Below are 26983 nucleotides of genomic sequence, written 5' to 3' on the forward strand. Positions count from 1 at the left end.
GGGTCATTGCTGTGACGGTGAATAGTTTTTCATTAATAATTAGCGTATTGGGGTTGTGGCCTCACAATCTTGTTTGTGCTCAGACTACGGTAGGCCAGGTCGTGGATGTGCCGTGACGAGGTCTGAGAGGCGTTTTCCCCGCCTTCCTCCCCTACGTCATGAAGGTCGCTCCTCATCTCAAACAAGCCTGTCTCGGCGGCTCTTTCCTTTCGGCGGCGGCGAAGTTTCACTTTTTGACGGAAGCGACCTATCGCAATTGTGGCGGTGAGGGCCTTCGAAAAAGGGGAGAGAATGCGGTTCACGTTTGAAGCAGACCACTTCTCTCGGCGCAGACGGCACCTTCCACGTCAGAACAGCGCTATTGCGTTTGCCATTCTATCACCGAGTTCATTCCTTTCAACGTCCCGTGACTCAGCTTTTAGATGCGCGACAAAACACCCACGCCAAGTGAAGCGACGTCGAACAATTCGGGTGCCTATTGACGCCAACCTACACCATGACGGAGCCGACGAACCTCCCTACCGATGGCGCCCGCAATCTCGACCAGGGCAGCTGCTCTCAACAGTGCTTTCTGGATTCGAACCTAGTCCCGAACTCGCCGCTATTTTATCTGTCTACTTCGTGCAAGGGGCCCTTGGCATCTCCCGTCTCGCCGTTGCCTTCTTCCTGAAGGACAACCTCGGCTTATCCCCCGCGGAATGCGCCGCCCTCACGGGTGCCGCCATGTTTCCCTGGCTCGTCAAGCCCCTGTATGGCTTCATCAGCGACTCGCTTCCGCTTTTCGGATACCGCCGTCGCTCGTATCTGGTAGGGGCTGGCGCCATCGGCGTCCTCGGATGGCTCTCTCTCGCCACTGTAGTCGATTCGGCTGCTGCGGCGCTTATTGCTTGCGTCACAACATCTTTCTCCGTAGCAATATCGGATGTCGTCGTTGATTCGATCGTCGTGCAACGCGTGCGCAGCTTACCTGCGGAGAGGTCCGGTGCCTTGCAATCGCTGTGTTGGGGAACCTCAGCAGTTGGAGGTTTGTTATCTGCCTACTTGAGCGGGAGTCTGCTGGAGACAGTTGGCCCCAGGGAGATTTTTGCATTTACCGCTCTGTTACCGCTGTTCACCAGTTGCCTTGCGGGGCTCATTAAGGAGGACCGCATCACGATGGGAAAGGCGTCTGAGGTTGTAGAGAGCATGAAAAGCCGTTCCAAATCTCTGTGGAAGGCACTCTGTGATCCGGCGGTGTACTTACCAGTCGCGTTTATATTTGCATGGCAGGCCACGCCATCCCCCGAGTCTGCGCTGTTTTTCTTTCAAACGGAGAAACTAGCGTTCGGCCCGGAGTTTCTCGGTCGTGTGCGATTCGTGTCGTCCGCGGCTGCATTGCTGGGTTTATGGCTCTATCGAACGTACTTCAGCAAGTTGGATATCAAGACGTTTATGCTGTGGTGCACCTTGATTAGTGTGCCGTTGAGTATGACGCAAGTGATTCTCGTGACCAGAACCAACGTAGCACTGGGCATCTCGGACCAAGTGTTTGCGCTGGCGGACTCGGCCGTGCTAACGGCACTAGGGCAGGTGGCGTTCATGCCGACGTTGGTATTGGCGGCGCGACTTTGCCCTCCAGGTGTGGAGGGCACGCTGTTCGCGGCTCTGATGAGCATTTACAACGCCAGCGGTGTAGCGTCCAGTGAGCTTGGCGCGGTGCTTACGCACGCTCTTGGCGTGACGGAAACAAACTTTGATAGGCTATGGATTTTGGTTGCCATCTGCAGTCTTTCTTACTTGCTGCCATTGCCGCTCTTGGGCCTGTTGGATCAAAAGGAGGAGCAGAAGCTCTCAGACCTTGATGCCCCCGGTGAGGACGTGGTTACTAATACTGCCATTCTCAGGGCTGAGAAGGTCAAGAGCGAAGCGGAGTGATGTATTGTACAACAAGACAGACGATTTGATTAGACGATCACACGTTGGTTCGGTAATCTCGCAGACGACAATCGGAAAACTGTTTATGGACATAGAATGAAAACTAAATAAATACTATACGTTAAACAGTCACCAGGTTGCCGCTAGCACCCCAAGAGGTAACTTTAGATCAAACCCAGAAACCCTTCTCACCACCACTCTGCGCTGAGTCCGGGGGCCATTGACGACCGTTAAACGTCTTCCTCCTCCTCCACCCTGTACGCATCGCTTATACGATTGAAAGTCTTTTTCCAAAATCTCTTGTCCGGCTCATACTCGCCCTTCCCATTCGCCACAGTCAGCACACAATCTGGAAAGTGGAACTCGCCTTCCGGGTCCTCCTCCTTCAACATCTTTACAGCCCTGTCATAAACGAGTGCCTGACAAACGCACTGCGCCAAGTCGACGCGACTAATCTCCTTCCCGGCCTCCGCCGGCGCCTCCCCGGGCTGGACCTCAATCGTATTGCGCCCCCCCTCAGCGTCCTTCAGTGCGGCCGTTCGTACAATCACATACGGCAGCCCACTCGCCCTGACGACCTCCTCTGCGCTGCGCTTCGCCTTCCCGCGGGCGGAAGTGGCGTCGGCAGAGCTGATGAGGACAAAGCGCGAAACTCTGCCCGCCTTTTTCGCGGCCTCGACGAGATTGGCAACGCCCTTGACGTCGACAGCCTGCAAGCCGCCGAGGCGCCACCACGGGGCGCCGGCCGCGCAAACAATAGCAATGGACCCATTGACAGCGTCGTAAACGTCGTCCATGCGCGCGAGGTCGCCTTCGAACACGTCGAGGTTGCTGCCGGACGGCCCGAAGATATCCTCGGCGCGCCGGAACGAGCGCGTGAAGCAGCGGACGTTGAAGCCCTGGTTGCGCAGGCCGAGCGCGATCCACTGCCCCGTGCGCCCCGTGCCGCCCGCCAGAAGCACGGGGTCCGGCTTGAGCAGGTCGCCGTCCGGGAAGGAGTCGACCTCCTCGTCGTCCGGCTCCGGGGCACGCTCGCCGTAGTAGATCGTGCCGCGGCCCATGCGCTTCATCGTCAGGTCGTCGATCGTGTTCTCGAAGGCGGACGCCTTGCGCTTCGGGCGCCGTCGGCGCGGCGGGGATGGCGGGCCATCCGCCGCGCACACGGGCGCGCGCGCCGGCTTGAGGCACGTGCGGGGAAGGGACGGCGCGGCGCCGAAAGGGGAAGGGAGGGGGGAGCCCAGGAAGGCGGGGGCGGCGGAGGGAAGCATGGTGACGGGAGGCGTGCGCGCAAAGGCGGGGGATGCGGGCGAGGGAGGGCGGAGCAGTTGGGGAGGCTGAAGAGCGTGGGAAGTTGAGCTCCCGTTGTAGTCCGAGGAGCACGGAGGAGTGTTTGTGTTCGCAGGAGGCGTGCGAGGAATGCCCGTTCGACTTGTCAGGTTGCGATTGGTTGTACGGTTCTGCGGAGCGCGCGTCTTCTCTTTGAAGCCACGTGTCCACGTGAGCAGTTGTCCCATGACTTAAGCCAACGTCGTTGCTCCACCTCTTCTGTCAACTTCGGTACTCTCTTCGCTTTCAGGGGCAGCCGAGCGCTACGGGTCGCACGCACGCCATGCCCCTCTCGACCATGCACGGCGAGGCGCGACGCGAAGCCGCGCAGCGGCTACGCGACACGGTGGCCTCTCTAGCGCCTTCGGTGCGACACCTGACGTACGCGGAGTTCTGCTCACTGGAGTCGCCAGTGCTGCTAGACGTGCGGTCGTCGGGCGAGATGGCAGCGGGCACGCTGTCAGGCGCAGTGTCGGCGGCAGAAGCGCCGCCGGTTGCGCGGCGGCCCGTCGTGGCTTTCTGCACTGTGGGCTTGCGCTCGGCGGCGTACGCTAGGGCGCGTGAGGGCGTTTACAGTTACTCGGTCATGGAGCACGTGTGGGGCGGGGGGACGCTGCAGCGCCCGGATGGGCAGGAGTGGGGAAGGCGCGTGCATACGTATACGGAGAGGTATCAGGGGGTGTTCCCGGAGTGGGTTAAGGGGGAGAGTTATCAAGGGTGGAGTGTTGTCGCGAATGTGCTCAACGACATACCGGCGCTTGTGGGGATGTTCGCGGCGTGGGGGTGGAGGGGGGTTTCTGGGGGGAGGCAGGAGGGGATTAATGGTGGTTAGTTTAAGTTTGTGGGAACCGCGATATTATGTTGTACAGCCCCTCGCCGTCGCAAGGGAGCGCGCAGTGCAGGAGGTCCTCGGTCTCGTCGATGTCGCGCCGGCAGCAGAGCGCGTCGTTGTGCCGCGCGTCCTCCATCGGATTTGATTTTGGCACTAGCCCTTTCAGATTGAACCGCCGCATGGCGTACGACACCGCACGCCCGAGCCAGCGCGCGCGCTCTGCCGAACAGTAGTTTTGTTGCATCTGTTTTGACCACTCTTCGGATGTATGTGCAGGTGTAGACGTGTCCTGCATCAATTGCACAGGCTTGATCACCTGCGTGAAACTTGACTGCTGCTGCCTCCTTGAGAATACATCTTGGACGATGAGTGCAAACACGTGAACTACTTCTTGTTCGCTTCCGCGCTTCAGTAAGAATGGACGACCAAGCGGTATCAAAGGCCCCACTCGACTCATTCGCCGCATACGACCTGCCACTTCACTCACTACGGATGCAATCGATGCTCCGCTGGTCACATGAGATTCCACCGCCCCCAATGACCCTCTGCAAGAATCACGCCAAGCCAACTCCGAAAGCCCGATGTGCCACATGTCGTCAAATGGCACTATCCACACCTTGTGATGGAGCAAATTGTCCTGATACACGTGCGTCAGCGAGGCACTCGTTGTTGCCACCCTGGTCCAATTTGAGTTGGACACAGTATCAATCCCCGCAAACGTTGGTATTGTCGAGAAATAGTGCAAGCCCTGCTGAGAGAAGAGCAGAAGACCGACTACCAAGAGTAGAATCCCAAACAACAAAGTATCGCGCCATTTGGAGCGCGATAGGATGGATCCAAACATACCTATATTTCCTCGCCTCATTCGCACACCCAAAGCCATCGTTCGGGACAACTTGTTCTGCGAGTTAGGTGTGTCAAGTGCAAGTGAGTAGACAGCGATACATGAACGACGATAAGCAAAAGTTGCCCTGGCTGAAGAGTTTGAAACGTGCGCTACATTGTGGATTCTCACGTGTGGAGGCGATGATAACCGAATAATCCGACAGGCAACGCGGAAAGAGCATTGCCAGAGTTTGACGTGAGAGGAAAAAGGGCCGGGCCGACCATGGCTTCTTTGGCTAGCGACACGACAGCGTATTCTGAAACACGGCCGGGGACCGATGTGGCCCTACGAACTAAGCCTCACGCACTGCGACCCAAATTGATTAAATCCAATCTGCGTGACAGTAGCATTGTTCGTCGGTAACATGAAACAGCATTTCCTCCAGTCATCATCATGGCGACTTGCATCTACCCTTGGGTAAATTGATCCAAGGAAATATCGGTCTCGTTCAGGGTGGTGACCACATTTGGTGCGCAATAAATGATCACAATTCGTCACTTTGAACAACTCCTTGTCGCCGGTTTGGCGACAGAGAAGCCCATCTGACTTATAGAAGCCTGTCTCTCGGTCTGTTTCTCGGTCTGTTTCTCGGCCTGTTTCTCGGCTTGCCTCCACGCCTTCATCCTGCTCCTGCGCCCCGGACATGGCGCCTCGGCAATAGCAGCGCAGTAAGTTATCCATGCGCAGAATATGTCCTGGAACATCACCCCTCTCACGGCGCGTTTCCAGAGCGCCCGATACGTAGGTCAGGCAACTCTTCGGAATGCCTAGCCGGCACAAAAGTCTGCGCCTTCCCTTCGCAAGTATCCATGGGCGTCGTAATGATAGGAAGTTGATACATGAGATGCGTTTTCGTCGCGCGGTACGCAGCAGCGGCGGTACTAGCTTTCACATGGTGTGCATAAATAAAGCTGTCGCAAAACTTGGCCAACTGCTTGGCGTCAGCAGGGGGATCCTGATGCATGTACTTGGTCAAGTAACCCTGCTGCGCATCGATGCGCTTCTGATCATCAAAGATAGTCAAGTTGAGCACCCAGGACCAGTAGCCAAAATTCCAACCGAGTGTGACGTGCTCGTCGTACGGCAAAAGCTTTCCGACCAACTTATCATTGGCCAGCAGCTCGACGATGTCCCTCGAAAACAGCATAAAGTTCTCATCAGCGCGATTGCGCCCCTCTCTACACCAGAAGCGCCCCCAGAACATCTGGGATCGTTGCAGGGCCTTGAGCTCGTACAGCAAGCGATGCAAGCACAAAAAGCTGTCATCGTCTATGCGCAGGAAGAAATCGGCGTCCGGGATATGACGCACAGTCCACGCGGCCTGGAAGCGGGCGCGTTGGGCGTACACGTTGTGGTCGTTGGAGCCATAGCCCGTGGGCAACGGCTGCAAAACAACGTCGTCATAACGGTTGGCCTCGCGCCGCAGGTTGGACCAGTCGACGCTGAATGAGGACGAATCGTCAAAGGCAGAGGGCGGCGTGTCGGAGAAGAAGCGGTAGGAGACTGTGTCGTCGGACGGGAGCCAGCGCAGCCACCCTTCGCGCGCGGCGTCCCTCAGGGCAACATTGCCCGGGGCCGAGCCGATGGCAATGAACAGTGTAGCTGCATTGTGCGGGCCCTGGCGCGAAGTGGAGGATGAGCGGAGATCGGAGTCGGTGGACAAGAAAAAGGTGATGTACAAGAGAACCAGGAAGCAGAGGAAGGCTAGAGTGAATAAGACATAAGTCCTACTCTGGGGATTGCGAATGAGGCGCTTGTATAGGAGACGGATGTTTCGGGCCGTTACACGGGTGCTACGCGGTCGAAGCGAGTGCGGAAGCCCGGGGTCCGCCATCCTGCGCGCATTGTCGACGACGGATCACAGACGTGCCCGTGGGAAGATAACGACGGACCGACATTCCCGAGTTTTACATGTAGGCGCCAGAAGAAAAAACCTTTCTCCATGAAACTGTAAGCCATTCATTCGCTGTACACGTGCTGCTCAGCATCGCATGCCCGTGTCGATCTCCGCGTTTCCCAGACGTCATCGCCCACTCCTCCATCCCCCAGCCCACTCCTCCATCCCCAGCCCACACCACCCTCCGCCTCAATTTGCCTCTCCGAGCCTCACCACGCGGCCCTGCATCCGCCCGTTTTTTGAGCCTCAATCCCACGGCGTCATGCGTCTGGCCTGTTTCGCGACGCTCGCGACGCGCACGCTGCGGTCGCAGGCCGCTTCTTCGCCGGCTTTGGTGTGCGACATTCGGGCGCCGCGCTTTGCGCCACGGCCGTCGACGACGCGCATGTGCGCGACCGGACCGCCCGCAGCGGAAGGTGACTCCGCGATGGCCGCCGTGCAGCGCAAGATCACGGACGCGCTGGCGCCCACGAGGCTGAAGGTCACCCCGACATATGGAGACCCTAATGGCTCGCACGTCAGCATCACCGTCGTTAGCGATCGGTTTGAAGGCCTTTCGCCGGTTAAGAGACATCAAGTCGTCTACAAGACCATCTGGGAGGAGCTTTCGGTACGTGTGCAAGTTTGCCTGCGCGCATTTCATCGGAAGGAAACACGGGCTCTTGCTGACGTATCGTTTTACCGTTCCTCCAATGCACTTCTCGCAGGGTCCCATCCACGCTGTGGACGAGCTGGTCACAAAAACGCCGTCCGAAGACAGCTCCTAGAGCTCTACGCCCGCCCCTCCCTTACTCTTGTGCAATACACCTCATTCACCGGCTCCATCTCACAATACCTCTCGCCAAACGTGCGCCACGCCACGCCAGGCGCCCACCGATCATCCAGCGACACGGAGTTACGCTCATCCCCCTCCCGAAGCACATGCACCAGCCTCCCCAAGTTGCTTGAAAACGTCCCCACAAACACCTTCGCCCCTCTCAATGCCTCCACCTCCGCCAGCAGCTCGACCACACGTCCGTAATTCTCCTTCATGTACCCCCTATTCGTCGCCAACTGGTCGTGCCCACCCCTCCCCTCGGCCCCGCGAATCGCCACCACCTTCCTGCCCGCCAGCAGCTGCCGCAGCCCCCGCACGGACGCCCCGTCATCCGCCGCCACGAACACCGCCATCTCCTCCCCGCTCACCGCGCGCACGGCCGCCGCGTACCGCCACAGCGGCACGTCCGCCACCTCCTTGCTCTTATCCCCCCTCCGCACATGCACGCCGACATACTCCCCCGCCCCCCATACGCTCGCCTCCTCCAACACCACACGTACGGCGGCCGCCGTCGCCTCGTTCAGCCGCCACAGCCTTTTCGCAAGCTCCCTCGATAGCGCCGCGCCACCCGACATGGCTCTCAGTACCGCGGCCGCGCGCTCCTCGGATGTGTCCGTGCTGACCACGACGCACTGATGACCCGCCACTTCCTCGGCGCGGAGCGCGGATAGCTCGGGGCAGGAAGCGCGCACGTTGCATGACGCGGCCCTCGGAGACGGCGTGAAGTAGCACTCCCAAGCGCGGTGCGGCGCGCAGCCGTAGTTCCAGTAGCGCCCGAAGCAGGGGGTGAAGCGCCAACCCAGCAGTGTTGCGACGGCGAGCGCGTCGACGTGGCGAAGGAACTGCGCGCCCAGGCCGTTGAAACGCGTTTCGACGAGGAGGACGACCCCAGGCGGGCCAGTGCGGTTAGTGCGGGTGAGGAGCGTGGCAGCGAAAGAGGCGGGTTTGTGGCCTTGCAGGAGACCGATGGAATGGAAGAGCACCAGGAAGCAGAAGAGCATCAGGAAGGGAAGAGGGCGCACTTGCAGAGAGGGCGCGATCGTTCGGCGATAGAGTCGGGCGAGCACGTGCACGAAACGTGGGCGAGGAATGCGTGTTACAACACGCATCGGATGATGCGAGGTTGGGCTTACGTCATTTGGAGATGAAGAATGATCGCAGAGATCCCGAGTGCTAAAAGCATAGCTCGGGCAGAAAGGCCAGGCAGAAGCAGGAGCACAGGCATCGAGCAGACAGAACATGCAGACAGCAAATGCAGACGGCAAATGCAGAATATGCGACATTGGAATCACGTCGCATCATGCGCCGTGACAGCGGCGCCACGTGGCTCGTCGCCTCACTCAAGTCAAAGTCGCGTCCTCCCTTCCCTTCCCCCACTTCTGCTCCGCCACCTGCCCCAGCCAACTCCCCTTCTCCCGTACCCCTTCCCCCCCTCTCCGTCCCCAATGCCTCCGCCACGGGAAGAACCGCCAGCCCTTCCCCGCAGCCGCAACACGGTCGCCACCAACCTCCCCATCTCGCGCGCGGCCATCGCCAAGCCCCTTGTCCCCCGCCGCTTCCGCCACCCGTCGACGCGGCGCAGAAAAGCTCCCGACCCCGAGCCCCCCGCCTCAGACAGCCTCTTCTCCGCGCTCTCCACGTTATCCGATGCTGCGCTCGCCCTGGAGACGCTGCGCACCGCCTGGCCGCAGGAGGCCGTGATCAAGCTGCCGCGCACACCCCCGATCGCCCTGCTGTCGCAACTCCGCGCGCTGGTGGCGGACTCCAATGCCCTCGACCGGGAGCTCACGCTTGTCGTCGCCCGAAACGATTGGCGCAGGATAGTCCTCCCATCGCGTGAAATCGCCTTCATATGTACTCGCGACGTGGTCGCGAAGATGCGCGACGGGGGGCGCCTGGAGCGCTTTGCGAATGAGGTGCTGCCGGCGGTACGCGACGCCGTGCTGGCAGTGCGACGCCTGCGGGAGGTTTTCGGGGAGGGGAGTGAGGCGGTGGAATGCGAGCTTGTGAGGGGCGGGTGGCTCACCATGAGGGATGAGAGTAGTTTTTGGTTTGCCGTGCCGGGCATGGGCGGGTTTGACGCACAGAGGAGGAAGGGTGCAGCGGAACTCTTGGACCTGTTGCGGAAGACGCCGTTTAAAGAGATGCTTCTGAACAAACTTGAGGGGAGAAGTATGAAGAAGAGCTGCTTTACGGCTCAGTGGCATGTTAGGGATTTAGTGGGAGGGGGACCTCTGGAGACCATTGAGACTTCAGTCGGCACACTGGTGAGATTGAGGTAGGGGACGTGAAAGGGTCGCCACAGGGTACCCGCATGTGAGAACAATCCTATTTACAAGTTGCAACGTCGGTCAATGATGATTTTCTAATGTCATATGTATTACATGAGCCTCTTCTCGTTTCTGTTATACCCGCGCATATCGAATCATTCGCTTTGTTCTTGTTCCTCATCCTTGCCAGAAGCATCCTCAGCATCATCAGCATTCTCGACCTGTCTCGGGGCGTACAAGACGATCTTCATTTTGCCTTCCGCGATGAGGGTCCTTGCATGGTTGTGCAAAAAGTCGAACAACTCCTCCTTGAGCGTAGGAAAGTCGAGGATATTCCTATCCTTATCATCGCGATGGAAGTCAATAACAAGTACAGAGGTATGCTTGAGCGTCATAGCCCCCTCCTCAATCAATCGCTGCACGCGCTTTGCCGTGCCAGCCGCGCTGGGCGCCAGCCCATCCTTACAGCATTTCCTGAGCCACTCTTGTTGCACCTCAATCTTGATATGCTTACTAAACAGCTTACCAACAGGCTTACCATCGTACACCCCTTTCGCAAGGTATACCGCCCGCAGCGCGCTCAATGCCAAAGCGATGCAAGCCACGCCAGGAAGAGCGTTCTGCTTTTTCTTCCACTCACCCTGAGCGATGTAATCATGACCGACAACTTCTTTAACGAGTTGAATGAGTGTTGCATCATCCCTGCTCTCCACCGACACGACATGTTCCTGCGTCCACCTATCGACCTTCTTCTCGACGGAAGTGAGCTTATCCCTCGCCCATTCGAGATATCTTTTCCACAAAAACTGAGCCGGAGATGAGCGGATCATCTCATCGGACTCTTGTCTGTCGCGCTCGTGCATCTCGCGACGTCGTCGCTTTGCGTTTCGCTGGCGTTCTTTGATGGATTCTTTTTTCTCCTTTTTCCGGCCGGTCGCAGCTACGCCTGTCGCATTGCCCAGATTGTCGTCGGGGATGGAATCACCAGTTTCATGCAAATTTGCATCGTAGCGGCTGCGTTTGTTTCTGTTTTTGTTCCAGCGAAAGTCAACGTTGCCTCCACCGGCACCGGCTCCGCGCGGCTTCGACCTATTCTTGCCCCCTCGTCCCGAGCGGAATGAAGCCATCAATTTGCTCGATTTGGTTTCGTGAGGCCCGCAGAGTTGCAATGACGTTGATATCGTACCGACGCACGCCCCAACGTCAATGTACGGTATTGGCACAAATGTACTGTAGGAGGGCATGGATACCACCTCATGTCCGCCGCCGCAAGCGATCTTGTTCGAGTTGCGAATGTCTGACAATCAGACAATCAGAGATTCAGCTGTCCACGTGTCTAGTCTGCTGCCCACGTGTTAATTGAGTAGTTGTCGTGTACACGTTTTTGTAACGTATTCCTGAGAGGCATTTGTCGATGAAGCTACGAGAAGTTGAATTAATTCCATCAAGAACCAGATCGTTGATCCGTTTCTGATTCTGCGATCCTTCAGGGCTGCACTACAATTATGAAATTCCTCTTTAGAATGAAGCGAGACAGTAGGGATTTGGGGAAGAAAAAGATGCCCTATGGAGCTAGAAGTAGACTTGCGAAAGGTCAAGAGCCTGATACTGTTTTCCGCTACAAACAGACACGACTGACAGCGCTGCTAGATCTTTATAGAAGGGAGGTAGATGTCTCCAGAGAGAGAGAGAGAAAAAGGACACCCCGGAATAAAACAAGTTGTTTGTGCCATTGCCGCAACTTTGTCATCGCGCTGCTCTTGTGCGCAACTCCCCTCGTACGGTGACGAGGAGACCGCGCACCAATCCAAGGCCTTATTTGATCGACATTCGCGAATTAAGACAATTGAAGGTAGAAAATGAGCAGCAACGTCCAAGGCGCAAGCCAAGAAGTAGTTGCGAATCATTCTGGAGTACAAAACGCGCAAAGGACCAATCAACTCACAGATGGAAGCACACGACTCTAGCGCGGACTTCAGCTTTCCAACGGTAGGCAGGCTGGACCTCGCAATCCTTTTGTTGGATATGAAGGGCAGTTTCTGCTCACTGGACTGGAACTAAAGGAAACTATCACGGAAGAGCTCACGCCAACCGAGTTAGCACACCCTGATGTAGTAATCAACCCAGAGATGTACAAGCGCCTGCGTCTCTTTTTGGAATACCGTGGCATATCATGTGATGCAACAGGAGGCTCTGGCAGATTGATCCCACGTCGCTTCATCTGCGCACTATTCGAAAGCGGCCATGAACAAGAGTTTATGAAGGCCCCATCTCGCTATGACGCTGTCAAAAGGGAATATGATGTAATTATTACTACATCTTCTTCCCCACGCTACAGTGACAGAAATCCAACTCTTTTCGCAGCAGATTATCAAACCTCGCCGCGAGACTTACAGTTTGGCGAGACTGCTAAAGGAAAAATATCAAATGTCTTCGCTGCCAACTTTCGAACTAACTCGAATAAGTTCACGGATGCACTTGAAGAGTGTGGGATAACTCCTCTCCGCCCTGGGTTGGGTTAGAGGCGGAGGCTATAGCGAGGGAGCACGCGGCGTGGACGCGACGCGCTAATTGAACCGATCAGACGAGCTCGCGAAAAGGGAGTGGCTCACTGGCCGGTTACGCGCAGTCGCCCCGTGGTGCGTGAACGGGAGCGACCGGTAACGGGTTAGAAGCCAGCGCGCGCGATGGAGAGCCGAAACGGACGTATATAGGCGCGGAAGGGACGGGGGCGAGCTTGCCCCAGTTTACCGGTAGGGACGGGTGTCAGGTCTTAACCCCTCAGAGGGACGCCTCGGACACCTGTCCCAGTACAGTAGTACAGTACCTGCCGCCTAGTGTGTGCCGGGTACTGTACACAATTTAAAAAGCTGGAGCCATAATTACTACTACCGCACGGACGCTGCTACTACACGTGTGCATTACTGTACACGCGTGTTGCTTACAGACTACCGCACGGACGACACGTGTGCTAACGCGCACACGTAACACGCGTAGACTACCGCACGGACGACACGTGTGCTACTGTACACGTGCGCCACGCCACGGCCAGTTGGTCAACGCGCGCGCTCCCTACACGTGGGCACACCCGCCCACGTGTGCACCGTGCACGGCCGCACGGTTAATAACCTCCCCGCGCGCGCGACGGTCGTTATACTAGGTCTTTCTCGCAAAGATTGGGAAACTACGCAATGACGGGTGAGGTGTATATTGTTTGATTGGCATCAGATGGGACTAACGCTTACAATGCGGGACTGAGAATTTGGCAATTAATTAGCACAATTTGTAGCCATTTATTTTTCGGGTTGGAAGTGATTCTTTACAGAACTATTCAATGGCACTGTAGTCATTGCCTCATATATCAGCATCGGGGTTGCGATCTGGCATTCCAGCTCTGTGCAACTGCAGGGACATGCGCCTCGCACGCTTCCGACGATAGCGCTCCTGGGACTGCCGTCGGCGCTCTACTTGTTCCACACCGATGTGCAGCTGGCGATTTTTCACACGCTGATATCGATCCAGGTCTTCCTGCCGAAGTGGATGCCAAGTAATGTGCAAATTAGTCAGCGCAGCACATAGCTGAAAAATAGTATCGTAGCTGCTCTCAGACCACTTCCATTTGCTGGAGACAACTGCCCATAGACCACACGCCCTACTGAACCAGTTCTCTACAATTATCCTGTCTGACGAGATTTTCCTGTTAAACCGCTCGTCATCGACCGACAGACAGGCATTCTGCGGTTTCTTTTTTGGGCTGGCTAAGCGAACAATCTCTGCTCCGCCCTGGTACCCCTTGTCGGCCAAAATCGCCCATTGCCTTGGATACTCACCTGCCAACAATCCAAGATCTGTTACATGTCTGTCACTTCTCGCCTTCCTCACATTCACGTCATGAAAAGCCCTGTTTTCTTTAAACATTTCAAGGTCTGACACTGACCCGGGCACATGCTCTGAACAGCCGATAGCTAAACCATTTGGGAGAACTGAAACCTCCACCTTGTAGCCGTAGAGCTTATGTTTTCCGGAGAAAAACTTTTTTCCCTCCTGCATGTTGCCACTAGGCCGGTTGCACATCTGAAAAGTGACATCTACAGCGTAGCGAGCGAACGAAAAGTGCTTGAAAGTAGACTTTTCTTTCAGCATTTCAGTCATGGAGTACAGCTCCCCATTTTGAGCGACAAATGTATCATACAGGTGCGTAGAAAGCGTGTTCACGAAGCGCATTATGAGTCTTTCGAAGGTGGGACCCTTCAGGGAAAAGAGATTTGCAGCAAATCCCACTGCCCGCCGTGTTTTAGGGTAGTGAGCGTCATAAACAAGACGTCCTTTGCCGAATGCGGTGACTTGCGCCCTCGACCACAATTGTAGTGGGTTGTGATAAAATCTCTGTAGTTTGCCCAAATGATTGTGAACTCCTCTGGATCAAAATTGATCATGCTGACAATTGCTCGCCCTCCGCCGCGCTCGTAGAACCGATCAAAGATCGGGCTGTCAGAGTCGCTTTTTTCATCTGAATCGGAGACGTCAGGCTGAACTGAGAATTTCTCAAGCTCGTTCTGACGCTCCACTGCAGCGTCAGCAAGAATTTGCAGAGCGTTGGCGGCGTCAGCTGAGGAATAATTCTGCATGTCGGTGTGCCGGAGTCAAGAGAGCAGAGGCCAGAACAGATCAGAGGGGCAGGAGGGGGACAGAGGAGCGGGTCGGCGTTGCAGGGGGGATGGGGAAGCAGATCGTGGGAGCGAGAGGGGGGTGGAGGAGCGGATCGGAGGGGCAGATGACAGATGGAGGAGCATGTGGGAGGGGCAGGTTTGGGGATTGTGGAGTGGATTGGGGGGCCGGGGGGTGTGGCGGCTCCGATACGGGCGAAGGGGATGTGTTATTGTCGAAAGACTTGGGCATTTGACAAAAGCCTCGGTCAGGGAATGGGGTGGCCTGAGGCTGCTCAATCGGAATAAGCTCATGAAGCTACCACGTAATTGTGGTCGTGCTGCCCCTTGCTGTAGAATAGCTGCGTACTGAATTATGGCACTGTAAATATGTACTGTTGGAAACGTATCCAATTGTGGATGTATTTTATTGATGATGATTGATTCTTACGGCTCATACCCCATAACTACGTGGAAGGCCTACTACAGACCCCCTTCCTTAGCTTTCGCTACGTCCCCGAAGCGACCACTTCTCCGACCAGCGGCTCCTTTGCGGTCTCTCTCTTTTCCTCCGCGCGCGATGGGAAGACCGAAGCGCGTGCGTGCGGGCGGGCTTTTCTCCCGCCTCGACTCCGAGCTGGCGGTCGATACGCCAGCTGTCCCGTCCGAATCGGTAAGCGCGTCGTCCAATTTCCCTCCTGCGAGACGCTCCGAAACCCCTGACTCCCTCCTAACACTCCCCCGAAATTCCCAACTCCTCCACCCGCGACGACTTTTCCGTACAGTACCTCCTCCGGAGACCGAGAACGGACGGTCACGACGAAGTCAGCGCCGCGCGCCCATACGGTCCGCTTTCGAGCCCTGGTCGGGCTCCGGCGTCGAGCCGATCGGCCCATGCGGTACACCCGTGGCGACGCCAACACGGCGAGGCTCCGCGGGCCACCGAGTTGGCCGAACCCGCGCTCGCGCGGTTTAATTCGTCCGATGCGGTGCGCGTGCCCACGGCGTACAGTGCGCGACCCAAAGTCCTCGCCGCCGTCCCCCGCCGGGCTGGACGGGGGCCGACACTGTCGCCCGGGCGGTTCTTCACCGCCGCAGCGCACCAGCTCGCTTGGACAACAGCGCGCGCAAGTTCCGTACGGTCGGTTTGGGATGAGAATCCCCGTCTTCGCACTCCTGCCCCGAAGGGCTGGCCAATTTTCATAAATCCGCCCTTGTTTTCCGTCCTTTGCGGCCGAAGTCGGCCACAGAAGGGCACCGATACGTGCGCCAGAACTTCCCTCGTGCGCTGGCAGCGATTCGCGCGCATCAACCGATCGGAATGTCCCTTTTCTGCGACCTGTCTCCCAAAGCGTCATTTGGAAACTAAAAGAAACCAAAAGAAACCGAAAGAAACGGGAAGAAACCGATTTGGTTTCCAAATATGTCCGAATGCGGTTTTCCCGAGGCGACACTACCGGACGCGGAATGCTCCCAGTAGTGCGATGCCGTTGTCAGAAACGGGCTACGATTTTTTCCCGCAGCGTGGGAGGGAAAAACATAGCCCAAATCGCGACTAAATTAAAAAGCCGGCGAACGCGATACATTTCAATACGAAGTACCGGTTCCCGGTACAGTTCTACATTTCCATAGGCGTGTGCGAGCGCGATCATCCGAACGGTGCGGCCAGGCGTGGCTGATAGCTATCCGCGTGGACGCTTGAGAGAAATTCCGATTGTGGACCACCCTCCCGGAGGGTTGGCCAATTTTGGAAGAATCTGCGTCCATTTGCGCCGGATCCATCCGGTACGAGCTGCCTCGCGGTGGGCAGTCGCACGCGGCTGGCTGCCGGGGCTGCATAGCACGTGCGCGGCTTGTTTTCCCCAGAGGCTTTTGCGCGAGCGAGCGTCCGAGCGGTGCGACCGAGAGCGGCCGAGACATGCGCTACGCATGCACGCTTGATCCTTGTTGGCGCGAGCGCCAATACCGGTCGATAAACGGCTGCGGAAGCCCATCGGCGGGCTCGTAGGTGTCGTCCGAAGCGGTATATCCATACCACCGGACCTTGTAGTCGATCCCGCCGCGCATAGTACGGTGTCCGACAATGCTGTCAACGACGTACTCCGCTCTTGGCGTTGCGGCTTGTGCGTCCGATTCGGTCGATGGGGCCAGGGTGACGGTATCCCCCCGCCCGCACGGCATCTTCGTAACGCGGTCGATGCTCCCGCGATTTTCCACGCCGACCTGCGCGATGAGGACCGTGGTGTCCATAGCGGAGCGCACGCGAAACGGACCCTCTGTCCTTGGTAGAAGTTTGACAGAGAGCTCGTCCGTTCCGGTCGTACCTTGCGCACGCGTGCGTCGCTCGACGCTTGTCAACGGGCGGGGCGGGCGATCGACGTAGACAAAATCGCCCGCCACAATGACCTGACGGAAGCGGACCTTCTTGTCAAAATCGTCCTTGTACCGCTTTTGCGATGCGTTTAATTTCGTCCGAGCGCGGTCGGGAGCGTCGCCAAGCTTGCGCAGCGTAGCGCGCTTGTACTGCACCGGGGTCCGCGGGTCTTCTCGATGGGTCCCCGCGTCCTGCGGCACAGTACGGGGGAGGATTAAACCGGACGGTGGCTGCGTTAACACCAGGTCGAACGGAGTCGTCTCCGTCGACCGGTGGACCTGCGTATTGTACGCGAAGGTCAGCGGCTGCACGTAGTCGTCCCAATCGTGCTGGTGCTCCTCCACGTAGTGCCGGAGGCGTTGCACCAGCGTGCGATTGAACCGTTCGGTCTGCCCATTCGACTGGGGGTGGTAGGCCGTCGTGAGATAATGCCGCACCCCCAGGAGGGCGCATACCGCGTCGAAGAATTTCGCTGCGAACTGAGGGCCATTTTCGGTTAGTACGTAGCGCGGCGCTCCGTAAACGTAGACCCAGTTGTCCAAAAACGCATTTGCGACGACCGAAGCGGTTGTGGTCCGGAGCGGGATACTGCGCGTTAGCTTGGAGAACCGGTCGGTAATTACCAACACGTGTTGGTTTCCGTGCGCGGTCTTGGGCAGGGGCCCCAGGAGGTCCATCGCGACAAACTCCAAGGGGCCCGCCGCTGGGAACAGCTTGAGATCCTTTTGGTTCTTGACAAGCGTCCCGCGGGTCGCAGCACACGAGGTGCAATTCCGTACGGTCGAAAACGGGTCGCTGGCCATGTGTGGCCAGTAGTACTCCCTGCGAAGGGTGCAGTACATACGCGTCGCTCCTGGGTGACTTGGCAACCTCGGATGGTGTGCCAGGTACATTACCCGGGGGCGCAACCTAGTCGGTACCACGCGCTGCAGGGTCCCGTCCAGCGGGGACGTCCTCACGAGAAATCTGTAACGGTCGATGTCAAACTTCGAGTTCGGCGTCCCGACGGTTTCCGCGGCGAAGCGACAGAAGGCGTCCTCAGCTTGTTCGCGTATAAATTCCTCAACCGAGATGGACGCAGCGTCGCGTTCCTCGGGAGTTATCGCGAGCGCGTGACAATCGTCCGGACGGTCTTGCGGCGGGTCCCCGTGCACATTGTCCAGGAGGGCCTCGCTGCCCTCATCGTACTGGACCACGAAGCACGGAACCTCATCATCGACCGGTTCGGTGTCTCCTCCGTCGATACGTAAGCGCGATACGCCGTCCGCGAGTTGGTGCTTGACGCCTGGGCGGTACTGTACCTCGTAGTCGTACTCGGCCAAGCGCAGGCGCCAGCGAGCGAGCCGACCGGAACTGTCCGCTAAATTGAGGACCCAGCGTAGGGCCTCGTGATCCGTGCGGAGGTTGAACGCGCTTCCGTATAGGTACGGCCGTAGGGTGAGGATGCTCCACACTACGGCCAAGCATTCCTTTTCGGTAGTCGTATAATTGCGCTCCGCGTCGGTCAACGCGCGGCTCCAATATCCGATCGGTCGAGTACCTCTATCGGGTTGCTCCTGAAGGGCGCAACCCACTTGGTGTCCGCACGCGTCGGTGTCCAGCGTATATTTCCGTCCGTAGCGGGGCAGCGCGAGGATTGGCGGCGACACGAGGCGCCGCTTCAATTCCTCAAACGCCGCGTATTCCGCATCGGTTAATATCTCGAACTCGTAGGACTGATTCTTGCCGGTCTTCTTATTCAGCGGCGCGCCGATCTTCGCGAATCCTTTCACAAACCGTCGGTAAACGTTGCACATCCCGAGAAAGGATCGCAGTTCCGTTTGGTTCGTAGGCACGCGCGCGCGCGCTCGATCGCGGTGACGTTGCGTCGCTCTACCTCCAACCGTCCCGGACGGATGACGTGCCCGAGATAGGTTACGGAGGTGTCGAAAAATGCGCACTTCGCCAATCCTAGCGACACGCCCGCGGTATGTAGAAGCCGTAGTACCTCGCGCACGTGCGCCATATGTTCCGTAACGGTGCGCGAGTAGACGATGACGTCATCGAGGTAGACCGGCGCGGTCTCCCATTTCACGCGGGACAGGATGATGTCGACCGCTCGTTGAAATGTCGCCGGCGCGTTTTTGAGACCGAACGGCATGCGTAGAAAGCCGTACAGGCCCGAATGCGACGCGAACGTAGTTTTATCGCGGTCCTCCTCGGCGATCTCCACTTGCCAATACCCGCTATTACAGTCTAGCGTGGTAAAGACAGTGGCGTCGCCGAGCGAGTCGATACATTCGTCCATGCGCGGTAGTGGGTAGGAGTCGCGAACCGTAACGGCGTTTAGCTTGCGATATTCCACGCAGAACCGCATGGTCCCGTCCTTTTTAGGGACGAAGACCACGGGGCTCGGCCACTCGGCCGATGTCGGTTCGGTGACTCCCGCGCGCAGCATGCGGTCGAATTCCTTCTTCTCCTTCTCGCGCGCGATGGGTTCGGCTCGGTAGGGTGCTTGGTAGATCGGCTTCGCACCGGGCTTCAGCTCGATGCGATGCTTCGTAGCATCGATCTTACCCAAGTGGCGGGACCACATGTCCTTGAACTCGGACAGCATGTCCATAATTTCCGACCAGACGGTACTGTCTTCTGCACCAATATGGACGTCTTCTTCCCACGAGCGGGTCTTCTCCGCGTCCGTATCGGTCTGCTCATCCGTGTTAGAAGGATTGCCGCTGTGGGCGTCGTCCGTTTCCGGTTCTTTGCGTCGCGCGCCTCCTCCCGTAGCGGTGGTGGATTTAATTCTGCCATCGTCCGTAACGGGTCCTTCTCGTCGCGCACCTTCCCCCGCGGGTGAGGAATTAATCCTGCCTTCGTCCGTAGCGGATTCTTTGCGACGCGCGTATCTTTCCGTAGCGGTGGAGGATTTTATTCTGCCAACGTCCGTAACTGGTTGTTTGCGTCGCGCCTGTTCCTCCGTAGCGGTCGAGGAATTATTTTTGTTCCCTCCCCCTTCCTTAGCGTCGGCCTCTCCGGGGGCCGACACGCCAAGTGTCAGGATGTGTGTGGGGGATGGCAACGCGAGACCCACAACGGTATGCTTGGGGACGTGGAGCGCGCGGTTTCCGAAGTTGCTAACGAGCACCGTAAACGGCTCGCCCGGGAAGAGGTCCATGACCCCCTGGGCCATCAGGCCTAAATTCTTATGCGCCGTTTTCGGGTGGTTTTGCAGGAATCAAAGCCCCCCAACCGGTGTTGCGACGCATACCATCGCTTGGGTCATCGGGGGTATCGTGACCCCCTTGACCACGCGAATTTTCCGTGACGGTACGTTCGTCGGGAACTGCGCGCGCTTCCGGTCGGCCGAATTTTCCTCCTGCGGGAGCTGCCGCGACGGTCCCCTCGAGGCCATCTTGCGGTCGTGCCTCGAGGGAGTGACTCCCGTCAGCGCTACGGACGCCGCATGATGGAACAGCACCTTCCTCTGCGGTGGCAGGATCGCCTTCACGTGGCGATCCAGGAACGTGGTTCCGAGGATACAGTCCACCGCAAGGTTGGTGACGACCAAGACCGGTACGCGCGCGACGAACTCACCAATCCGGACGTACAGCTTGAGCTCGCCGAGGGCCTTCATCGACCTATTCGAAGCGTCGATGAGCGGCCGGCTCCGCGCGGACTGGATGGCAGCGCGCCACGGTTCTGCCACACAGCGTAGGTGTATTAGATTCGGGCCGGCGCCCAAATCTAGAACCGGCGTGATGGTGCGCATCATCGCGCATCGATGTCCGACCGTTGCGGTGACCTTATAATTTTGCTTCTTGAAGAAGCAAATTGCCGCTTCGTCCGTTCGGCTCTGCGATTGCGCGCGTACCGAAGCGGTCGACGGGGTGCCTTGTTTATTGAGGCTTGGCACGGGGAGGATCGTCGACCCCTCTACGCGTCCGCCCCGGCTTCCCCCGTCAACCCAAGGTCCTCGGGCCCCTCGTCCGTCAGCGGTAACGCGGGTTCTTCCGATTGGACGGTCTCGCGCGGCTCGACCACTTTGATGCTTTTGGAGCCTGCGCACGCGAATTTCGCCACGCAGTCGGCGGTTGACGCTCGAACGGCGAGCCTGGGCGGAGACCTTGGCGGATCCGAAGCTTTTGATAATTGGCCTCGCGGGCCTGCAAAAGCTTCGACCGCAGCGCGCTATCCGCCACCACAGGACATTGCTCTTGTTTGTGGGTCAGGTCCAGGCAGAACCGACACGGCGGGGGTCCAGGTAATCCTTGGTTGAAGACCCGGACCCCCTGGTTCTGTACTGGCCTTCCGTACGGATGTGCGCGCGCGTCACCGTGTTGGGCGGGCGCCATCGGTGCGCCCGCCGGGGACGAGGCAGGTGACGGATGGTAGCTAGTCGGCGGCGAGCTAAGCGAGCTCGGCGTCGCCGACTGGTCCGTCACCGCCAGTATCTCCTCTGTTTCGGTTCCGCGCGCTGTCGGGAGTTCAGATAGGGACTCGACTGACAGCACGGGCCTTGTCCGCGCGTTGCGCGTGAATCTTCTCACCGAATCGGACGGTGCTTGAGGCGACGCGAACGAGGTCGCCTGTCTTCGGGCCGAGCGGTGCGTCTCGCCTATCGCTTGCGCGTAACGTGCCACCGCTTGGTATTCCACGCCCGGATGTGTCGCGAGATAATTCCGCACCTGCGCGCACGTCGCTGGCAGAAGTCCCTCAACGAAAAGGGACTTCAAGCGTCTGTCCGAAAATACGGTGCCGCAGCGCAACGCCTTGTCCCACAACTGGTTACTGTACACCTCCTCCGTCATATTAGAGCTCTGACGGAAGGAGGTGACATCACCGACCGCTTCGGAAATAACTTCGTCCGTCGCGTACGTGCGTAATAAAAGTTAACAACTTCCGCGTAGGTTTCGAGCATATCGCGCTGCTCTGCATCGACTGCCATGGTGTTCCCGTGTAGCCTGGACTGAAGCAAGGCGTGAGCCTGCCCAGTCAAATAGAACTGGAAACACCATACGGCCGCGCCTTCGCTGACCCCACTGTGGTCGCAGGCCATCTTGAAGCGCGCGAGAAAGCCTAGCACCGCGATTGGATCTTGACCACCGAATGTGTGGGTTTTCAGCTGGACGTCCAACTTCTTCCGATAACGGTTAACTCGCCGCGCGGTACTCGCGTCGTAGCTCGGGCTGTGATTTTCCAGCCTATACGTGCGGTAGTCGACGGCCTTGGTGAACAGGTCGTTCAGCGGCCTGATCACCGGCAACCGTTTCGGATCCCGCCTCGGGGCAGACCGGCGGTCTCTGCCCCTGCGATGGCGGTCTCCTTCTCCGCCGGGGCTACTGTAGCCCTCCGGATCGGAGTCTTCTCGCCGGAACCGACGTCGGTCGCGCGCATTGCGACCTCCGCGGTCGCTTCTGCGCGATCCGTCCGACTCGGTGTCCTCGTCATCGGAGGGGTATCCACCTTTTCCGGCATCGCGGTATCGCGTATAGCGTCCTTCGCGGTTATCATCGGAGGGGTAACCGACCCCTCCGGCATCGCGGTATCGCGCGTAGCGTCCGTCGCGGTTCTTGCGCGTCGCCCTGTGGCGACGTCTTGTGTCTTCTTCCTCGGAGGGGTTTTCTGTACCCTCCGAGGTGTAGCCTTGAGCGCCGAGTGCGCTTCTTCTGCTCGACCGATACGGCTGTTGCTTTTCTGTCGCGAAGCGCCCCAGGCGGTTTTCTGTCCCGCGGGGGCCAGCCGTATCGGCGAGTACAGGAGGGCCATTTTCTGTGGGCCCTCCTGTAGCACCATAAATTGGCGGGAGGTAAATGGTCTTACCCTCCGGGTGAGGCGCCTTTGTACCGATCCCGGGTGCGGCGCCGATCAGTTCAGCGTGCGTTAGCGTAGAATTCGGAGCGGTTGAGTCGCGCTGCGCTCGTGCGTCGACTCCTGCTCCGGCGAAGGTCGTGGCCAGACGATTGGCCACGGCGGAGCTGATCGCTCCCTTTAGAGCCGTGCCGGACGGAGATTCTTCATCCACAGTGGTGAGCGCGGTCACCACCTCGCATTGTACTTGAGCGGGTAGAAGTTCGTCGAAAAGCAGTGGTATCGCGCTGCGTACGTGCGCGTCCACAAGCGCGGGCACCGTTCGGTCGAGGCATACGCGCGCTACCTGGGGGAGTTCCGTAGCGAGGAACTCCTCGACCCAGGCCTGGATGCGCGGCTGAATCGCGTCGACCATCCATTGGACGCGATTCTCAGTGCCTGCCGACACGGCCGGCGTAACATCCGATGCGGACGCTCACGTGCGGACCGGTCGCGGTGGCGGTCGCAGCAGGGCTTCCGAGTTTTCCACCCGGGGGCGCGGTGCGCCACGGCCACTGCGGGTGCTCAGACGCCCGGAGGCGGAGTCTCCCCTTCTTCTGGTCGGTTCATCGTCGAATACGCTTCGCGATCGACGCGGTGATTTCTCAACCTTTTCCGTCCGTACGGTTCTGCACGCGATCGAGCGACTACGCGTGCGGCTCAACCTCTAGAGTTATCCCCTCCACATGAGTACCAAAATGTGGGATAACTCCTCTCCGCCCTGGGTTAGGTTAGAGGCGGAGGCTATAGCGAGGGAGCACGCGGCGTGGACGCGACGCGCTAATTGAACCGATCGGACGAGCTCGCGAAAAGGGAGTGGCTCACTGGCCGGTTACGCGCAGTCGCCCCGTGGTGCGTGAACGGGGGCGACCGGTAACGGGTTAGAAGCCAGCGCGCGCGATGGAGAGCCGAAACGGACGTATATAGGCGCGGAAGGGACGGGGGCGAGCTTGCCCCAGTTTACCGGTAGGGACGGGTGTCAGGTCTTCACCCCTCAGAGGGACGCCTCGGACACCTGTCCCAGTACAGTAGTACAGTACCTGCCGCCTAGTGCGTGCCGGGTGCTGTACACAATTAAAAAGCTGGCGCCATAATTACTACTACCGCACGGACGCTGCTACTACACGTGTGCATTACTGTACACGCGTGTTGCTTACAGACTACCGCACGGACGACACGTGTGCTAACGCGCACACATAACACGCGTAGACTACCGCACGGACGACACGTGTGCTACTGTACACGTGCGCCACGCCACGGCCAGTTGGTCAACGCGCGCGCTCCCTACACGTGGGCACACCCGCCCACGTGTGCACCGTGCACGGCCGCACGGTTAATAACCTCCCCGCGCGCGCGACGGTCGTTATACTACAAAGAGAACTGGACGCGTTTCCTCACTGCCTACCAGCAGGTTTGTGAAGAATCAGGTGTAAGGGCTTCCGATAAAACGCAATTCATGCGACACATATTGAGAGGAGAAGCTCTTGACTTCTACTATGATCAAGTTCTTGACAGGACCGCAAGTTGGTGCTGCCGTTGCTGTATTCAACGAAGCCTATTCGTCGGAGTCCAAGATGGAGGCTGTTACTGCACGACTCCGGTATAACACGTTATCCGACTATGAGGTCGAAGACAAAGGTGAACAACAAGCTCTGAAAGAGCTTACGAAAGACATTGGAAGACTCTCCCCAATGGCCCACCCTCAACTTCGTAATGATTCCACAAACGCTCGTTTTTGGAGAATGCTGTAAAAGATCACGAGTGGGCGTTGATGGTATCTACGAATCATGCAGTCATGAAAATGCCCTACGTACAGTACAGAACTACTTTGGAAAATTTCAGGCGAAATGGATAACATTTGGGAGATCTTCACAATCCCAGCGCGGACCCTCAGGCTCCAACTCTTTCCGTGCTTCTCGTCGGAAGGTTAATTACGCTGGCCCGCAAAATTCGGGAGACCGTCACCCCTGACGGGCTCCACACTCCGTCGCACCCTGAGGTGCTTTAACTGCGAAGAGAAAAATTGTCGAGTGAATACATGCAAGAAACCAATTGACCTCGCCCGTGTCGCCCGAAACTTAGCTCAGTTTAAGACGAGCAGGGGTTCTGCACCCCAGGCACAATTCACAGAAGTATTCTATGAAGTCGCTTAAGTGCTCCTTACTGCTGGGAAGGAGGGGGTTCTGTCGATAACAAAGGAAAGCGACACTACTGACTCATCTGACACAGATTCCCAAGCTGAGGGGACACAACCGACTCGTCAAGTGGGTTTTTTGGAGGACTCCGCCACGGCAACCAATTGCCTGGCCCCCGTCTCAGCAGCTGTGTCCGCCTCTGTAGAGAAAGATGAAAGCAACTGGCCCGATGGAGATACGCCTTTTTAGTGTGGAACTTAACTAGCCGACAAGTTCCACGCAAAAGGCAAGAAACCCCCGGACAAAAATGTGATACTTGCCCATGCATACCGTAGTCTCAGTGTCAGTGACCGTCTTCACAGCATATGCACAAATTCGAGACGACGTAGGCGTTATGCGCGAGCAATGAACATGAATATTGACAATGGAGAGAAACGCTACGGCAAATGGAAATTTGAAGGTACATGTCTGGATGGAGGGGCTTCTCGCACCGTCATTGGTAAAGGACAGGCACAGGCATATTTTCATATGATAAAGCAGAAATACAGCCTCCGCCCATCCCTGATGACCTTCATATTCGGTGATGGTTCATGTGCCAGCTTGGGAGACCTACAGATGCGAATGCCGCTTCCGAACGGGTCCTTCAAGGACCCGGTCGTGTAGTGCAATGCGCCTGTCAGGCAGAGATCGCGGTCCGATGGTCCAGCAAAAACAACAACAGCAACAAAAAGAAGAACTGCCGATGGCACAGCGCTACGGAGTGTCCGACTCTCCCTTCTCCGTTTAAACGAGCTTGCGACTCGTAGTAGCTCAGATCCCTGATAGGGGGGCACAGAGAAATAGCCCGGCCCGGGATCGATGTGGTAGAGACTTGCGAAGAGAACTGCTCGACGAGTGTGGGGTGGGCCCGTACTTAGGTACCCCGGTTCCACTGGGTTGTAAGGCCAATGCTTGTTGAGCTTCTTCGACACCTTGTAACGCGACAAGGCCTTCGACGGGGTCGTCGCAACGCATCTCGACGGGATGAAATGAAAGTAGCAGCGCTACGTCAACTGTGCCGCCCGATGGCTCGAAACACCTACACCGGTTCGGTCGCAACCGAGGCCGATGGCACCAACACAAGATAAGGGAAAAATAGGTAGAATTAGAGATAGAAAAGGATAGGGAAATAAAGGAAAAGAAAAGGGAACCCCCGAGCGCAAAGGATAAAGTAATCTGTAGTCAAAGGGAATGTCTTGTAAAAGACGGACTTCAACCAAGGCGATATCAGACTCTGGAAACTCGGGTTCGATTGGGAAATAAAGGGAAAAGGAATGGGACCCCCGAGCGCTGAAGCATGCCGTAGGCTTAGGTAAAAGGGAGCGTCTTGGTAGAGACGGACTTCGACCAAGGCGACATTCAACTCCGGCAACTCGGGTTGGTTTATTGACTTGGTCGGTCAAAGGGCTAAGTTATATAGAGCCCCGCCGGGGCGAGTACAGTAGCTCCCGGCTCTAGATTCTAGATCTAATTAGTAAATAAATTAAATAATTAAAATATTCGTGCGCTTCGTCGCACACGTGTGTCCCCCAAACCCGGACTACAGTATCCAATTTTTTTCCTTTTTCACTTCTTTTCACCTCCCTTTTCAGGTACGTATTGCACTACATATCCCCCTTCCGAGCGCTCTTGTACGGCGCTCCGCCATCGTATAATCTCCTCGCCGCTTCTCTCAAAACCCTACACCGCCGTATCCGGTAATCGGTGAAAGTGCAAGAGCAAGACGGGCCCCATGTTTCCTTCATGCCCGAGCCACTCGAGTGGTGGTACCAAACGCAAGCGCTACGGCGTGGGCTTTTCTTCCACTTCCCACGACCCTCTAATTCTTCCTTCCATCCCTCGAATACCCCCTGATTCCCAACATGCTGGCCTTGTTGGCCACATCGATTCCAATCCTAACGCTCCGTCCTCGCGTCAATACTTCCCTTTGTTCCACCGAAAATAAATTGCATTCCCTTTTCCTATCTACTTCCTCCTCTTTTTACATTTTTCTTCTTTTTATCCAACACGTACGTCGTCCT

General features: G+C 57.6%; 6 protein-coding genes; 2 read left to right on the forward strand and 4 right to left on the reverse strand.

The window, feature by feature from the left end:
- The first annotated feature begins 158 nt into the window (after positions 1–158).
- CHC_T00001213001 (hypothetical protein) lies at positions 159–2148 on the forward strand. Its single transcript, XM_005718585.1, has 3 exons — positions 159–302; positions 454–1893; positions 2083–2148. Exons 1-3 carry the CDS (start codon positions 159–161, stop codon positions 2146–2148), a joined length of 1650 nt encoding a protein of 549 aa, XP_005718642.1.
- Positions 2149–4073: 1925 nt separating this feature from the next.
- On the reverse strand, positions 4074–4916 carry CHC_T00001214001 (hypothetical protein). The gene has a single exon (XM_005718586.1). It carries the CDS (start codon positions 4914–4916, stop codon positions 4074–4076), a length of 843 nt encoding a protein of 280 aa, XP_005718643.1.
- A 754-nt stretch (positions 4917–5670) lies between these two features.
- Positions 5671–6792, reverse strand: CHC_T00008897001 (Glycosyltransferase, family GT23). The gene has a single exon (XM_005718587.1). It carries the CDS (start codon positions 6790–6792, stop codon positions 5671–5673), a length of 1122 nt encoding a protein of 373 aa, XP_005718644.1.
- Positions 6793–7626: 834 nt separating this feature from the next.
- Positions 7627–8247, reverse strand: CHC_T00008262001 (Alpha-(1,6)-fucosyltransferase fragment, family GT23). The gene has a single exon (XM_005718588.1). The coding sequence runs from the start codon at positions 8245–8247 to the stop codon at positions 7627–7629; it is 621 nt and encodes a 206-aa protein (XP_005718645.1).
- Positions 8248–9549: 1302 nt separating this feature from the next.
- Positions 9550–9954, forward strand: CHC_T00001215001 (hypothetical protein). The gene has a single exon (XM_005718589.1). It carries the CDS (start codon positions 9550–9552, stop codon positions 9952–9954), a length of 405 nt encoding a protein of 134 aa, XP_005718646.1.
- A 33-nt stretch (positions 9955–9987) lies between these two features.
- Positions 9988–11186, reverse strand: CHC_T00001216001 (hypothetical protein). XM_005718590.1 is given in 2 exon segments: positions 9988–10097; positions 10098–11186. The coding sequence occupies 1 exon segment, from the start codon at positions 11184–11186 to the stop codon at positions 10098–10100; it is 1089 nt and encodes a 362-aa protein (XP_005718647.1). The 3' UTR covers positions 9988–10097.
- Between the last annotated feature and the right edge of the window lie 15797 nt (positions 11187–26983).

The sequence above is a fragment of the Chondrus crispus genome, genomic scaffold (assembly GCF_000350225.1).
Source record: "Chondrus crispus Stackhouse genomic scaffold, scaffold_415, whole genome shotgun sequence".
NCBI lineage: Eukaryota > Rhodophyta > Florideophyceae > Gigartinales > Gigartinaceae > Chondrus > Chondrus crispus.

What these genes read in the sequence shown, in the direction of transcription:
- CHC_T00008897001 (XM_005718587.1), bottom strand. Translation starts at nt 6,792, where the DNA reads ATGGCGGACCCCGGGCTTCCGCACTCGCTTCGACCGCGTAGCACCCGT.
- CHC_T00001215001 (XM_005718589.1), top strand. Translation starts at nt 9,550, where the DNA reads ATGCGCGACGGGGGGCGCCTGGAGCGCTTTGCGAATGAGGTGCTGCCG.
- CHC_T00001214001 (XM_005718586.1), bottom strand. Translation starts at nt 4,916, where the DNA reads ATGTTTGGATCCATCCTATCGCGCTCCAAATGGCGCGATACTTTGTTG.
- CHC_T00008262001 (XM_005718588.1), bottom strand. Translation starts at nt 8,247, where the DNA reads ATGTCGGGTGGCGCGGCGCTATCGAGGGAGCTTGCGAAAAGGCTGTGG.
- CHC_T00001216001 (XM_005718590.1), bottom strand. Translation starts at nt 11,186, where the DNA reads ATGCCCTCCTACAGTACATTTGTGCCAATACCGTACATTGACGTTGGG.
- CHC_T00001213001 (XM_005718585.1), top strand. Translation starts at nt 159, where the DNA reads ATGAAGGTCGCTCCTCATCTCAAACAAGCCTGTCTCGGCGGCTCTTTC. An exon ending in GGGGAGAGAATGCGGTTCAC is followed by an intron (nt 303 to 453) that starts GTTTGAAGCAGA and finishes CGCCAAGTGAAG; the next exon opens with CGACGTCGAACAATTCGGGT. An exon ending in CCATTCTCAGGGCTGAGAAG is followed by an intron (nt 1,894 to 2,082) that starts GTCAAGAGCGAA and finishes AGGTAACTTTAG; the next exon opens with ATCAAACCCAGAAACCCTTC.